The sequence below is a fragment of the Asparagus officinalis genome, chromosome 1 (assembly GCF_001876935.1).
Source record: "Asparagus officinalis chromosome 1, Aspof.V1, whole genome shotgun sequence".
NCBI lineage: Eukaryota > Viridiplantae > Streptophyta > Magnoliopsida > Asparagales > Asparagaceae > Asparagus > Asparagus officinalis.
The window spans coordinates 131,446,618-131,463,422 of NC_033794.1; the positions used below are offsets into that span (position 1 = coordinate 131,446,618).

Consider the following 16,805-nt stretch of genomic DNA (forward strand, 5'->3'; position numbering starts at 1 on the left):
TATGATTAATTAATAAGTTTTTTAACCTTTCTGTTGCTTAAAATAAAGTGCTATACTTGTTCTCTTTAATGTCTTAATACTTTAATCAAGATGTTATAGTTTTATCCTTTACCTCTCCATTGTCTATACTTGTTTCCTTTTGTTTGCTTTGGTTCTCCCACACCAAAAACAGCTCAAAAGAAAATTGAGTTACTACTGTGAGTAAACCACATTGAAAACAGCACAAAGTCGGATGAGAACGATACAAAAGCTTGAACAGGATACACTACAATTTTGATGGATAACCTCACTTCAAAGCTTTGCAAACTCAAATGATAATATGGAGGACAAACATCTCACATAAGGATACAGAGAGCCACTCATCTCATCTCCTGAGTCAAGTTTACAGAAACTCGCAGACATTTGCACATCAACAGACACAACAAACACAATCACAAAACAAGGCGTATCATCGTACATGCTTCTCTTTATCTCCAGAGGCATGAGAAGGTGAACTTCCATCCACAGTGCTCTTCTTCTTATGGAATATCCCACTGAGATTCGTAAGCAATGACTTCCTGGAAGAACCCTTCTTCTTGCTCCCCTCGCTCTCGTCAACTGAAACCTTAGATGGCGATGAAACCCTAGGTGGTGACCCTCCTTCAGTCTCTGTAGCTTTCTTCTGCTCCTTCTCATTCAACCTCTTTACTTCTCCTTCAAGTGCATTCTTTGATGACCCTGCCATTTCTGCCCTCTTCAGAGCATCTTGCTTAGCTAATTCCGTCTCCTCTATCTCCTTCTTTGTAGCTTCGAGTCTCTTCTCAGCTTCAGTATCTATCGCATTCATTGGATCAACCTGAGCTTCAGCAGCCGTCGCCTTCATCTCCGTCGGCCCCCCAGATCCCTCTGCTTTCTTGTTCAGAGACTGAAACTCCTCCTTGGAGATCACAATCTCAGCCTTCGCCGACAGGTTCTTGATCTCATCGAGCGCTCGAGCTTCCGCGGCTTTCGCTGCCTCTGCATCTTTAACTGCTATCTCGAGCTTTTTCTCTGATTCGAGTAAGGCGAGTTTCGCTGCTTCAGCTTCAATCCTTGCTGCCTCTACCTCTTTATTCATGGCTTCAGTTTCAGATTCTGTTGCAGCCTCGAGTTCAGCTTTGCATTTCTCGAGTTTGATGTTGAGATCTGCTACAAGAGCTTCAGTTTCTGCATCCTTTTTTTTGAGATTGTTGTGTTGTTTTGTCACTGTCTCGAGTTCTAGCTTTAGGGACTCGACTAAGCTACGGAGAGAACTTTCCTCTCCTTCTACTTTCTGCAGAACTTCCTTAGCTTCATCGAGCTCATTAGTTACAGCATCTTCCAACTTTTCATGAACTGCAGTGATCTCAGTTTCAGCCTCAACTAGCTTTGATTCGAGTGAGTCTTTCTCAGATTGAATCTTCGATTCTTCCTTCTTGGTTCGGTCGAGGGTTTCTTTTGCTGCTGAAATCTCCTTTGAGAGCTGACTGGCCTTCAAGGCGTTCGCTTCAGACTGCTGGTTTGCCTGAGATTCTTGATTCAAGGCCGAGATCTTGGCTTCAGCTGAGGCCTCAAACTCCTCCTTGATCCTCTTGAGCTCTTGCTTAGCAGCATCAAGTTCAAGAATAGCAGCAGCATACTTCTCCCTGGACCTTGCAAGCTCGAGCTTTCCAGTTTGGTCATCAGCAGAACTTGCTTCTTCGTTGAGTGGGTTGGTTCGAGTGTTGGCAGCTTCGGCGGCGTTCAGAGCGAGCTTTTTGGACTCGTTGATGGCTGTGAGCTTGGCTGTCAGATCTTGAACTGTCTTCTTGGCATTTTCGAGCTCCGCTAGGGCTTGTGCCTTGGTTGTTTCAGAATTTTGGAGTTGTTCCTTGAATTTACTTAGCTCTTTCTGGGCTAAGTGGAATTGTGTCTCTGTTACAAATGCTGTCTGCTGCAAAATTGATAAGGGGGGCATCGAAGTGATCATTATAGGCTTAAGCTGAACCGTCAGATGAGCAAGAAACACAGAATTCTACATCAACTTCCATCACACGCCAGAACCCGGTTCTCTCTCTCATTCCCCTCCAAGAAAATCTAGTAGGCTTCCTCCTACGCTTTAACCAAGCAGAGAATTCTACTGACTCGAGCAAGGGTCGAAAAGTTTTGAAGAAAAGTCTAGTGAATGGTGATCAATTCAATGAAATATCCTCACGCTTAAAGGTGGAGCCTATACTCCTATTCTCTTCATACTCATTGCTCTGAATTGGATTTCTAGGCACCCAAGAGGCTGAGAAAAGTAACGAGCTTTCCACAATTGGATGTTCCTCAACGCTCGTACGGTTCAATGCTCTACTCTAGATTTTCTCATTTCACAAGAAATTTTCATGTACCTACTTATCAACCATACCTTCCTGTAGCGGTGAGATAATCCTCAAGATTAGTTTTTTCCATAACCTAGTTCGCACAGTAATGCGCTCGGAAGGTAGGATCGATGGATATGCGGGCCCGGATTCTCTGCAATCTTGATGGTAGAGAATGCCTATAACTAGTTAGGTGCGCTAATACGATCGATTTATCTCAGTAGGCCCTACAATTAAAAGTTTTTCGTAATATCATTTAGATAATTAATCTTGGCCGTACCCTGAATATGCAATTAACCCTTTAAATATATCATGGTTATAAATGAGCAAGGGACATAAATCTAATGACTCGAGGACTTACATCCGGTGTGATGGGAGACCTTACTGGACTGTAAGGCTTGCCCTTCTTCCCTGTAAACGCAACCTCGCCGAACAAGCTCGCAGCGGCCTTGACTGACGAGAAAGGGGCCCTGGTGTCGATCTCCCCCACCTCGCCTCTGACGGAGTCGAACGAAAATGAACGACCCTTCACACCCATGATGGTTTCGTCTCAGTTCGATGACAACCTGCGCTCGCGAACCAAATAGCAAGTACTGTCAGATGTGGGTAGGAAAAGCGAAACAGCGATCGGTCGTGTTTTATGCCTTGATTAGCCACCAAACAGTGTCAACCCTGTAAAAAATTGCAATTGATGTTTTTTTTTTTTTTTGAAAAAAAAAACGAAGGCACAAGCCAAACCGTTGAAAAATTGCAATTGATGTTTTTTTTTTTTTTTGAAAAAAAAAACGAAGGCACAAGCCAAACCGTTGAAACTCCTTATCGGCCAAGGCAAATGTAGGGCTTAAAGTCTCACAGATTTAATCTCGTTCTTCTTCTGAATTCCTATACATTAGAAACTTAAGAGGTAAAATATTTGAACTCTCGAAAATTTTGGGTTCTTATTTGGCGCACTTTTTTCTTCAATAATTTATTATCAACTAAACCAAATTGATAATTTCCCAATTTCCATAATCCACAATAGAAGAAACTAAAAGCTTTAACATTTCAAAGGAAAAGTTTCGCCTTTTTTCCCCCCATTTCTGTTTCTATTTTTTCAGGTTGCATCTTGTAAACAAGAGAAACCAATGTATATATCTAAAGCAAGAAAATTAGTAATAACCCAGATGATGATGATGATGGAAAACGATTGTAACGACAAATAACGGGAAAATTACCTCGAATTATAGCTCAAAATTCGAAGTAGAATCCGTCCAATTGCTGGAATCGACCTCAGAGCTAATTCCCTCTCTATCAATGGAAGGACTCAATGTCTCGAGGATTATTGAGGTCGAAACCCTAACCGAAACGGGAAAAAGGTCGGATCTTTTTTGGCCCTCCGAAAAAAAAACGAGGGAAGGGAGAAGGGCGCGAGACGAGGGAGTCGGATATAGAGAGAGATTTTGAAAGGCTTGTGGGGTCCACCTTATTCTTCTCCGCGTATTTATACGGTTATTAATTTGTTTTTTTTTCTAATTATTTTATTTTATTTATTTTGTTTTGTTTCGGCTGTCGAAATGCTGGATCAGAAAGAAAAAGAAATTGCCAGGTTAGCTTTTTTTTTTAGGGAAAAATGTGTCCAGGCCCTAAAACAGAAACTCCATGTGCTGCAGCCCCTCCTAGTTTCCCCCATGTGGTTCAGCCCATTGAAGTGTGACATTTTGTGCTGCAGCCTATTTTTAACAATTATTACATGTCAACTAAGCTAAAATCCCCAAAATAACCTTATCTCCTCTCCTCAATCCTTCAAACCCAGTTCTCTCTCTCTCTCTCTCTCTCTCTCTCTCCCATCTCTCTTTAAAAACAATGGCTTTCTCAAGCTCGTCGCTCTGGCCCTCGCCCTCCTTGCCGTCGCCACCTCCGCCCAGGCTCCCAAGCCTCCCCCGAGTTCGCCGCCGCCTCCCCTCCTCCTCCGCCCCCGACCTCGTCTACGCCGGAGTTCGCCGCGCCCCCTGCCACTTTTAAACCCTATAGTATGATAGGTCGGAGGAGGATGACCAAGAGAAAAGAGTGCATGATGCCCAAGAAAAGTGAAAATGAAGGGGATGCAGTGCAACAACAACAACAAAAACGTGTTAGTTCTTAGCCATCTTGACTAACAATCTCCTTAATAAGCAGTGACTTCTCATCAATTCCAAAAAAAAGAGTGGCCTTGTGCCTGCATCCCCTTCATTTCCACTTTTCTTGGGCATCATGCACTCTTTTCTCTTGGTCATCCTCCTCCGACATACCATACTATAGGGTTCAAAAGTAGGCGCAGCGGCGAACTCCGGCGTAGTCGAAGGCGAGACGGGGAGCGACGGGGATAATAAAAATTCATCTCATGACATTTGTTCGGATAGTAATGATGATGACGGCGATAATAAAAATGAAAAAAGAAGGAAGAGAACGCCAGTAGCATAACTAAATGTTGGTTGTGTTTATGTGAGATGACACGGTCTTAATGGACCAATACGTTATGAATAATACAATTATTAAATTTCAATAAAATTAATATAAAGATAACCGTTGAAACAACGCGTTTAATATTAGAAGAACGAATACCGTACTCAAAATTTTAAAGGGAGATACAACTAACGATACAGAGGACTGTGTAATGAAATCTTCTTGTTTTGTTTCGAAATAGCTCCCCAAATGTGCGGCAGAAAAAAACATAAACCCTAACCCTAGCCCCCCCCCCCCCCCCCCGCCCCCCCTCTTCATGCCCCACCTTCAGCCTCCTCTCACCCTCCGCAGAACCCTAAGCCGTAACTCTCTCGAACCTCCTCCGCGGCGCCTCGACAGGCTCATTTCCCGCATCTAGCGCAAGCTTCCCGCCGCCGCCGCCCTCCTCCTCCCCTCTTCGTCGCCGGCATACGGATGTTAAAGACAGCGCCGATTGAGATCTCCTCTTTAGAGAGTGTTTACGCCAGCATGCGGGGCGAACGACCACACAGGCCTAACTTGCATTTCTCGAAATCATGTACCTACATTGAACCAACCAGGATACCCCGACCATTCTCACCCCTACTGCTTTCTTCTTTGCAACTACCCTCATCAACGTCATCGTCGCCGCCGCCGCTCCGGGCCGTGAGGCTTTCGCCCATTAGGTCCTTACTGATATGCTTGAGAACAGCTAAAATAATCCGCGAGTCAAAATGACTATCCAATGGCAATAACTCAACAGCTCCGTTCGGTTACTCCATCCTGCTTGAAGCTCCAGTTTTTTATCGAACACCCCGAAACCGCTCAATGAGGCAGAATCGCCCCCTCATAATTTCGTATTGTACCCTATGCGACCTCAGGGCTTTTTGATGATAGTGTTTACCAGAGGTATCTGCGAGAGTGCCCCAAAGGCCACTACATTACTTCAAAAGGACTTAAGAACACAAGAATATTGCACAAATGCGTGACCGTAGTATAAGAAGAAACGTAAGATTCTCTATTTGCCTCGAGGCCGCTGGCTCGCGGATGAGAGTCGGGAGGATGGACGAGGCTTTGGTGGGTTTGATAGGATGGGAACAGGAAGGCTGCCCGCCGACCGTTCGATGCTATACCTCAATGATCCTTGGGTACTGTAAGCTGGGGAGGGTCGATGAAGCCAAGGGTTTGGTTGGTAGGGCTGAGGATAAGGACGCCGTGATGTACACGATTTTGATTGATGCGTTGTGTAGAAGAGGAGAGGTTGATGAGGTCGAGAAGATTTTGGAGGGGAGTGAGTTCAATGGATGGAAGCCTAACGACGTTACTTATAATGTTTATATAAATGGGCTTTGTAAGTTAGGGGAGGTCGACAGGGCTTTCAGGCAGTTGGATGTCATGAGGGAAAATGGTTTTTTACCGACACTGGAAACCTTGCACATACTTTTCGCTTCTCTGTGTCGTGATCAGAGCGACGAGAGATTATGGGAGGCGAAGGCTTTGTTGGATAGGAGTAATGAGCTGGATTGGGATGTGAATGCATATTTCTACTGTACTCTTATGAGTAAATTTTGTGACAAGGGCATGAATAAACCGGTGGTTAGCCTTTTGACGTGTATGTTCAAGCGAGGAATTGAGCCAGATACTTGTACATATACGGTAGTTCTTCGTAGCCTTTGTAAGAAGAAGTATTTGAGGAAGGCAAAATGTATTTTTCATAGTATGGGTTCTGAGGCTGACATCGTGGCATATAACACTTTGCTTCTCGGTTTCAACAGGGCAAACGAGCACAATGAAGTGTACATATTATTTATGAATATGGTTGAAGATAAAGTTTCACCGAATGGATTTACATTCTGTGTCCTGATGGATAGTCTCTGTCGAGAAAATAAATATCCAGAAGCAGTTGATTGTTTTATTCAGTCTATCAGAAATGGGTTTAATCGAAATTTGATAAGCCGTCCCATATGGTGGCTGGTTAAGGAAGGGAAGGTGAAGGAGTTGCTAAATTTGTTTGAAGAAATGTTTGGACGAGGTTTTGTATTAAATGATTTTGTATTTGATCCATTGATCAGGGCTTTCTGCAGGAAAGGCCTTTGTCGAAGTGTACAATCAGATATATTCTCTCTTATTTTTGATAAAATGCTCAGTACTAGATGATTCTTCTCAAACTTGCATCATTAGAAAGAGCTCAATTGAGGTAATATCTGACCTTCTAATATCGTAGTCGTAGCATTTGCTAATTGCCTAATTCCACATGTATTAGCTGGAACTGCACATTCAACGAATAATGCGGCCACAGTTCCTTTTCTTGTCCACAGTGATATAGGCATCGTTTACCTACCGATGGTGGTTTTGTTCTTAAAGACGTAGTCAATGTGCAGATGAAAAAAAACCACATGTCGTATCGTTTCTCATAAAATCTCATGATTGAAGATGCTTTACTGATTATCCTTGTCTGGTATTATGTTACATGTTCTAGATTAGCATTTTTTTTATAGGACCCCTATAAGAATGTCTAGTTTTCGAGTAAATGCAAGCACCATCTTTGCTTTCTCATAGGATATGAAACTGGATGTTCTGAACCCTATTTTACGGGAAGTCATTTACTAAAGATCCATAGTATAAGTTAAATAGGGATGATTTACTATATCTTGAATACTGGAAAACATAAGTTACTCTTTTTTTTAATTATTTTTTAACTATTTTTATTATTATAACTCTGATCTTGTTTGTATGAACACTTGCCGAATGTTGCATGAGGATACATCTTTGAATTCTACTGCAAGATACTGCAAGTAACAACCAGGGGACGAAATTTTAGGCCCCTGGACTGACCGTGATTTATTTCTAGACCCCTGACATTTTCTGCCGTTGTATTTTACCTCTAGCTGTTGCTTGAATGTCTAGTTTCATATATACATGTCCACACAAAACCTAGACATGGATTTCATGAGAATGCCAGTTGGCTTTCTCCCTAAAACTGGATTCGGAAAATCTGACAGCCCATAAAATCTTAAATATAGAGTTTTGTAGAAAAACAAGCACAAGGATACTTGAAACGGTAATTTCGAGCCCTCTCTTCAGAAAAAAATCATAGCAGGAAGTAATCAAGGATGTGTTAGATAGGGATGCATGACTGATAGTTCATGGAGTTATACATTAAAAAAAAATTATGCTCTTCACAATGATTATTTGCAAACAATTCTCAATGTTTGATGTTCTCATTTGATCTCTTCCGGCTACTCTGAGAAACAACTCTTCATCAACAACAAATTTATCATCTTGGATCGAATCAAAGACAATCTTGTACGCATGGATGAAGCAAGAACTTTCGATCTCTTGAGGAGGGTTCAGTCTCTTTTATTATCCTCTCTACGGTTCATGAAAGAGGCAGCTGTTACGGCTCGTGGAGGAGGAGGCCTCGGGTGCTGAAGGCAATCAATTAGGCGGCGAAAGAAATTGAAGACTGAACGACCGCGACATATAAGAAAGGCTATCTGGCCGATGACTCCGCCTGTGCACGCCGCAATGGCCAGAGGCTCCATGGTTTGAGAAGAAGGAAGGAAGGGGGTTATTAGGACTTTATAAATGAATTCAGGGTCTTTGTGCTGTGGGGGTTTTGATATTGAAAGAGAGAGGTTACTGATTTATAGGGGTTTTAGGTCGTTTTGTTTTGATGGATGGGAGATAATTAAGGCTGGAATTAAATTTCGAAAACAATATTTGGGTTTTACTTGGCCATAGGGATGGATTTTGGTAGTTTTTTTTTCTTATTGTTCCAACTGTTATTTTGTAAAGAAACAGATTGGCCCGTTGGCCTAAAGGTGTAACTTATTGTTGTTTTCTTTGCCTTTTGATATTCAAATCATCTCTAATTGGGTGGTAATTGAACATGGTTCAATTCTCAAAATCCTTGCGTGTATCTCAATCCCAATTCCAATAGATTAAATCACGCCACGTAATATTCTCTCTAGTGATTTTAACTGTAGTGATTTTCAAATAATATTGCTTTTGAAGCAAGATGGCTCTTAACAGAACTGAACAGAAAAAAAAAAAAGAGATGTAAGCTTTCCTGTTGTCGCAGAAAGAAGATTTGGATGCACAACTTTCAAATAGTATTAGAATGTAACATTTTCAAGAACATGTAGGCTGTCTAAAAATCACAATAGATAGCTGATTCTCCATCAAACACCGATGATGAAAGTTACAATCTGACGACTTCCAGAAGGTTACAATTTGAAGACTTTCACACACCGATGATGAAAGTTACAATCTGACGACTTCCAGAAGGTTACAATTTGAAGACTTTCACGTAGATCGATGAAGGTTACAATCTGACGACCTTCACAACAACTGATGAAAGCTCTAATCAACAACTTTCACAATTAACATCGGGAGTTATAATCTGACGACTCTCACATATCAAAGAGCTAAAGCAAATATTACAAAACGACGATCTTTGCAACGCTCTGACAGAAAGAGACTACAAGTCGACGATCTCTTCAACCCAAGACGCAGGACTCATCCCTGCATCCCAGAGGTGAAGCATAAGTGGTCTCATTCCAGAGTCAAAGCTATGCAAACACAGCTCCTAAATGCTGCAAACGCAGCTTCCATTCGCTGCCAAACACAGCTCCTAAATGCTGCAAAACGCAGCTTCCAACCGCTGCCCAACGCAGCTTCCAACCGTTGCCCAACGCAGCTTCCAACCGCTGCTAACGCAGCTTCCAAGCTGCCAAACGCAGCTTCTAACAGCTGCCAACGCAGGTTCCATCTGTTGCCCAACGCAACTTGCAAACACTGCGTCCAAACGCAGATTTTATTCCAGAATGCAGGATTTTACATTTGACTCGTTCAAATACGAGCTGAACGGTTTTAAAACCATTTCCCACGATCTGAGGGGATCACAACTCCACTCAGGAGTGATTTAAGGGGCGGTTACATCCCATTAGCCCCACTTAGGAGCGAATTAAGGAGGTGGTTACACCCCTTAATCCCCTATAAATAACTAAGAAATCAGCTTAGTAGGAGCTGGATCTTTCATCCTTCTTTTTGGCAGCAAAGAAGAGATCTTTGGGGGGATCTTTCATTCGGCTCTGGGGCAGCAAAGAAGAGATCCTTGGCTTGTCTAACCAATTACGGTTAAGATCAATCAACTCATCAAGAGTTCTAAAACTTGCTTTGCAAGTTCTCCACAGCGTCAAATCGTGAGGAGGAGATACCGTTCTAGTGAATCAAGACGTGCGAATCGTCAACGGAGAGCAAATTCGACGCGAGCATTCGAAGAAAGCACTCCATCGCCACCGTGAAGAACCCAGAATTAAACAAATGGGAGAACCAAATCCATTCTCCTCTCTTTTGTAATCAGAAAATCCAATTGTAACTGAGATTAAAGGAATACAAATCAATTTTCCTTCGTTTCTTTTACTGCAAAATTTTCCACAAACAAAAGATGGCGACTTCGCTGGGGACTAGCTTCTCTGACGAAGAAGTGGTGACGCAATCCGATGTCCATCTCATTGGAACGACCGTCGAAATTCTTATTGTTGAATTTGATCAAGCCAAGTTTGAGGAGACCCTCTCATTCGGATCCCTTAGCCCCAAGGCTATGCGCAAGATCCGCAAAGTCTTCAAGAAGACTAAATCTCCAGTTGTGGCCGACTCACCGAAGGACCGTCTCCCTTGGGGGTTGTACTGTTCATACAGTCCCCTCTCAGAAGGAGAGGACTTAGCTTTGGCACAAATCCAAAAAAGCCGATCCTCCAATTAACGCGAGCTCCGCGTTTCTGAGCCTCAACACGAGCTCTGCATAAGCCAAGCTAAACGCAGCCCTCAGGACTGCGTTTCACCAGCAACACCTGGAGCTCAGGCATGCGTTCGGGTGACGAAATTCAATACGAAACCTGGTGTATACTCTGCGTAGCGCGACTAGATTGAGGGGAGGATATAAGAAGTTCATGGATTCAAGACATCTCAACCAGATCCATGTTCACCAAGAGCCAGTCTTGTCCAATCATGGACTGGGGGTTCCAATTCAAACCTCACGGTCAGTGAATAGTTCTCCTCGAATCTTCACAACAGATTTGAGAAAGTTCATATCGAGAGAAAGACCGATGCAACAAATCATTCGTTCATTCCAATGTGAACGACTGATTCCTACGGTCCTCTCGGGATGTCAATGCTGCTCATATGCGGCCAAACTATTGGTGTTCGACCAATTTACGAACGTTGCTTTGCCCAACTGACGACGACGTTCTCACAGGAAGAAGTCTCTAGAGACCGAATATCCTAGGGTCACTATCAATGTGATCAGCAGAAGGAAAGCCTCAGGTCCTAGTTTCGATGACTCTGAGACAAGTCGTTCATTGACCGTCAGAGAAATCGCTAACGAGTTTGAAGGAGTCTACCAACGCACTCGGACGTGAACAGGAGCCATTCTCCCTGTCAACTATCGGAGGCTAGCCAGAGGAACCAATTCCGATGGACATCACTGCAGAGACCTTAACACAGGCCAACAAGAACGCCGCTCGACGAAGAAGAAGATCTCGCGAAGAGACTTGATGAGCAGGAGGCCATGCTCAAATCTCAGCAGGAGGCCATCAATGAACTCATGGCCCTGTTGACTCAACTCGTCACAGACAAGGCCAAATCTCAGAAGACAGATTCGCCACCTAGGCAAGAATCTTCCCGGAGAGAAAAAATGTCTTCATCCCTACTTTACACAAGCAAAGGGAAGGGAAAAATGGTTGATGATACGGCTTCTAACCAAGAAGCCCATAACCTGAAATCTTCCTCTGATGAAGGAAGAGAGACGGAGAACGAGCAGAATCTCCAGTCTGTCAAAATGGAAGAATTGGAAGCTCGCCTAAATACCATTGCTAACAAAAGCGAGCTCCCAAACGAGGGAGTTTCCAAGCCCTATCCTGCAGAATGGGATGCAGCCCCTTATCCTCCAAAGTTTGAGCTCCCGACGTTACAAACTTTTGACGGCACGGGATCATCGAACCAACATATCTATCATTTCAAGTCACAGACTGGGAATGTGATATCAAACGACGCCATACTGGTTCGATTGTTCATTGGCACCCTCAAGGGAGTTGCCTTTGAATGGTTCAGGAAACTGCCTGCTGGATGTATCCAAAAATGGGCAGATCTAGAGAGACTATTCCTGTCAAGATTCTTTGAAGAGGATACAGAAGTCTCCATCTATACCCTTCTCGTCACCAAGCAGAAGAAGAGGGAGTCTGTCAAAGCCTTCGTCAAAAGGTTTCGAAACATGGCTCTGCGATGTCCGACGGGTATGACACAGTCTACCCTAGTGGAGACCTGTCGACACAATTTGCAAACCGACCTCCTAGCCCGAATAGGGGTTGCAGAATGTCATTCCTGGAGACAACTAATCTTTCAAGGCGAACAGGCTCAAAAGATTATTGTCAGGATCAAAGCTGAAGAACAAAATAGGCAGGATCAATCTGAGCAATCGGACCAAGACCAATCTTCTCAGTCAGAAGAGGAAGATACCACGGCTAGTGAAGCTAATCCTCTTTAGTAGGATGACAGGTCCAACAACTATCAGGTTAACAGTTACCTCTGATAGTCAAATTTATTAGCTAATGATCCACTAGGCGATGTGCCCTGTCTACCTCTTTCCCCCCCTGCACTTGTTCAAGACTGGGGATTGGTTTATTTGTAGTTCATTGAATTATGAGTAATAAATTTTCTGAGTTATCATATTCAATAGAATACCTCTGTCAACCACGAAATCCATCAAAACTATCACGTTAACAATTACTTCTGATAGTTCATTTTCTCCAAACTCCCCCACCAATCCTCTTCAATAGGATGGCGGGTCGACCAAAACTATCATGTTAATGATCACCTCTGATAGTCCATTCTCTCCAAATTCTCCTGTCAATCCTCTTCAATAGGATGGCAGGTCCACAAAACTATCACGTTAACATTTACCTCTGATAGTCCATCAACTGGCCAATCCTCTTCAAGTAGGATGGCAAGTCCACAAAAACTATCACGTTAACAGTTACCTTTGATAGTTCATCAACTTTCCAATCTTCTTCAATAGGATGGCAGGTCCATAAAACTATCACAGTTACCTCTGATAGTCAAACTCATCAGATAATGGCCTACCAGGTGATGTGCCTCTATTCCGATTTCATGGATAGTGCCCCACTAGGTGATGTGTCTTATCTATCTCTTTTTATTCCCCTGCTAAGTCTTAATCAAGACTGGGGATTAGTTACTTGGAATCCACTGGATTAAGAGTAACGAATCTTTCACATCATCGAGTTAACATTATACTTCTGACGATCATCATCCTTACGGAGTATGAATTCAGTTGGCATCTCTCCCAATTTGTCACGTTAACAATATACCTTTGACAATCAACTTATCAATCCTCTTCGATAGGATGATAAGTCCTCAAAATTGCTCAAATCGCAATCTTCCCCAGCAAGACACTAAGTCTTCAAAATCTCAGTATCAAAATTTATCGTTTCTGATGATAAACTCATTTAGCAATTCTCCCCAGCGAGACGCTAGTCCCCAAAATCTTGTTCAAAATACAAGTACACAAATCCTGTCACGTTAACACTAAACCTCTGACAAAATCAACTTATCAATCTTCGTCAATAGGATGATAAGTCCACAAAGTTGCTCCAATTGCAACACAAATTCTGTCACGTTAACACTAAACCTCTGACAAAATCAACTTATCAATCTTCGTCAATAGGATGATAAGTCCACAAAGTTGCTCCAATCGCAACATAAATCCTTTCACGTTAACACTAAACCTCTGACAAAACCCACTTATCAATCCTCGTCAATATGATGATAAGTCCACAAAGTTACTCTCATCGCAACATAAATTTCCGTCATGTTAATATCACACCTCTGACAAAATCAACTTATCAATCCTCTTCAATAGGATGATAAGTCCTCAAAGTTGCTCCGATCGTAACAAATTCCCGTCATGTTAACACCAAAACTCTGACAATCCACTTATCAATACTTTTCAATAGGATGATAAGTCCATAAAGTTGCTCCGATCGTAACATTCTCTTGTCACGTTAATATCAAACACCTCTGACAAAATCAACTTATCGACTCTCGTCAATAGAGCGATAGGTCCTCAAAATTGCTCCGATCGTAATACTTTCCACTTATCGACTCTCGTCAACAGAGCGATAGGTCCTCAAAGTTGCTCCGATTGCAACATTTTCCACTTATCGACTCTCGTCAACGAAACAATAGGTCCATAAAAATACTGTTAGGTTAACATCACACCTCTAACGGTCAAACCCCCTAATGAACTTGTTAATCCTTTTTCAACAAGAATAGCAAGTTGTCATTATAAAATCCCCAGTGGATTAAAGATTTTCTGAAATTATCCTAGTGATAATAAAGAAAATTTCTGAATTACACTCTAAGTGAAAATTCACGCCAAGTTAATACTACACTTCTGGCGCTTCCAACTTTCTTTCAGTGTTTCAAGTAACACAGGAAGAAACAGTGACAAACTCTACGTATTCAACATCGTAGCACCAAAAATCCATGTCTTTCACGCATGGGGAACTTTATCCCAAATCCTAAGTAGGGATAAGCCTACGCCTAATAAGCGTCGGTTAATCTTTTTCCGTAAAAATGACAAAGTCTATGTATTCAAAATTATAGCATCAAGTCTAAGAGGGTTCATTCTCTTAGCACAACGTTACATGTGGAACGGACTTAGATAATCCACATGCTAGCTCGACTCAAACGGTAGTCGATAAAGACTTATCAAATCCGTTGATGGCTGAGGGTTTGCCAAAAATCCTATGCATGTTTACAGGCCTATCAGCTTAATGGAGATGAGCCATGACGTGATGTTTGATAGCTTCTGCTCATGAGTAGCTTGTACCGTCACTACAGTTTCTATTTGAAGCTCATCATCACACAGGTCTTGCTTGGAAAATCCCTTCAACCAAGACTCCTTCGAAGCGGGTGCAAAAAACAACTCCTTATGACAATGAATCAAAAGCTCCAAGATCAGAGTTGAGATCCAAAGTATTTTGAAAATTCGTCCCAGTCAACCGCGAATTTTCGAAAACTTTGAAGGGGGTTCTGTAGGCTGTCTAAAAATCACAATAGATAGTTGATTCTCCATCAAACACCGATGATGGAAGTTACAATCTGACGACTTCCAGAATGTTACAATTTGAAGACTTTCACGTAGATCGATGAAGGTTACAATCTGACGACCTTCACAATAACTGATGAAAGCTCTAATCAACAACCTTCACAATTAACATTGGGAGTTATAATCTGACGACTCTCACATATCAAAGAGCTAAAGCAAAGATTACAAAATGACGATCTTTGCAACGCTCTGACAGAAAGAGACTACAAGTCGACGATCTCTTCAATCCAAGACGCAAGACTCATCCCTGGCAACGCTCTGACAGAAAGAGATTACAAGTCGACGATCTCTTCAATCCAAGACGCAAGACTCATCCCTGCATCCCAGAGGTGAAGCATAAGTGGTCTCATTCCAGAGTCAAAGCTATGCAAACACAGCTCCTAAATGCTGCAAACGCAGCTTCCATTCGCTGCCAAACGCAGCTCCTAAATGCTGCAAAACGCAGCTTCCAACCGCTGCCCAACGCAGCTTCCAACTGCTGCCAACGCAGCTTCCAACCGCTGCCCAACACAGCTTCCAACCGCTGCCAACGCAGCTTCCAAGCTGCCAAACGCAGCTTCTAACAGCTGCCAACGCAGGTTCCATTTGTTGCCCAACGCAACTTGCAACATTGTGTCCAAACGCAGATTTTATTCCAGAATGCAGGATTTTACGTTTGACTCGTTCAAATACGAGCTGAACGGTTTTAAAACCATTTCCCACGATCTGAGGGGATCACAACTCCACTCAGGAGTGATTTAAGGGGCGGTTACATCCCATTAGCCCCACTTAGGAGCGAATTAAGGAGGTGGTTACACCCCTTAATCCCCTATAAATAACTAAGAAATCAGCTTAGTAGGAGCTGGATCTTTCATCCTTCTTTTTTGCAGCAAAGAAGAGATCTTTGGGGGGGATCTTTCATCCGGCTCTGGGGCAGCAAAGAAGAGATCCTTGGCTTGTCTAACCAATTACGGTTAAGATCAATCAACTCATCAAGAGTTCTAAAACTTGCAATGCAAGTTCTCCACAGCGTCAAATCGTGAGGAGGAGATACCGTTCCAGTGAATCAAGACGTGCGAATCGTCAACGGAGAGCAAATTCGACGCGAGCATTCGAAGGAAGCACTCCATCGCCACCGTGAAGAACCCAGAATTAAACAAAGGGGAGAACCAAATCCATTCTCCTCTCTTTTGTAATCAGGAAATCCAATTGTAACTGAGATTAAATGAATACAAATCAATTTTCCTTCGTTTCTTTTACTGCAAAATTTTCCACAAACAGAACAATAATGTAAAAATTACATTATTTTTAGAATTCTCTTTCTTCTTATTTAAAATATGACTATTATATTATATTAGTTTAAGAACGAACTTACTTTTTGCTTGTTTACGATATCTATATTACACTAGTGTGCACCCCATGATTTTTATTGCTACAGTAATCCTATTTTTTAATTGTTATAGTATACTTTTAAAAATGATACTACGATATCTCACCTTTGATGCAGTGTTTTTTAAATAATGTTATAGTTTCCCGTTTATGCCACAGCAATTTTTATTTAAAAATGCTACAGTAATAATACTACATTAAATTAAGGTAGCATGAATAGTGATTCTTAGGTCCCATCACATTATTATAGGGGAATAGATTAAGGTTCACATACTTACTTCGAAAGAGTGGGGCAGCTCTTACTAACTAAACATTAAACGTGTGAATCTCTCTTGAAGACCAGTAAAATTGATATTATTATTTTGCAAAATAATAAGAAAATATATTATATATCCTGGAGAACAAAAATAACCCTAGATTAGGGAATAAAAAAGACGCTCAAATCCATACATACAAAAGCACTCAGC

At 42.1% G+C, this 16,805-nt stretch overlaps 2 protein-coding genes across 2 annotated transcripts; one reads left to right on the plus strand and one right to left on the minus strand.

Moving 5' to 3' along the window:
• Nucleotides 272-3,724, minus strand: LOC109824855 (WEB family protein At5g55860-like). Its single transcript, XM_020391526.1, has 3 exons — nucleotides 3,554-3,724; nucleotides 2,701-2,905; nucleotides 272-1,930 (listed from the first exon to the last, which is right to left on the minus strand). Exons 2-3 carry the CDS (start codon nucleotides 2,875-2,877, stop codon nucleotides 449-451), a joined length of 1,659 nt encoding a protein of 552 aa, XP_020247115.1. The 5' UTR covers nucleotides 2,878-2,905; nucleotides 3,554-3,724; the 3' UTR covers nucleotides 272-448.
• Nucleotides 5,862-8,590, plus strand: LOC109825069 (pentatricopeptide repeat-containing protein At1g63400-like). The gene has a single exon (XM_020391815.1). The coding sequence runs from the start codon at nucleotides 5,916-5,918 to the stop codon at nucleotides 6,933-6,935; it is 1,020 nt and encodes a 339-aa protein (XP_020247404.1). The 5' UTR covers nucleotides 5,862-5,915; the 3' UTR covers nucleotides 6,936-8,590.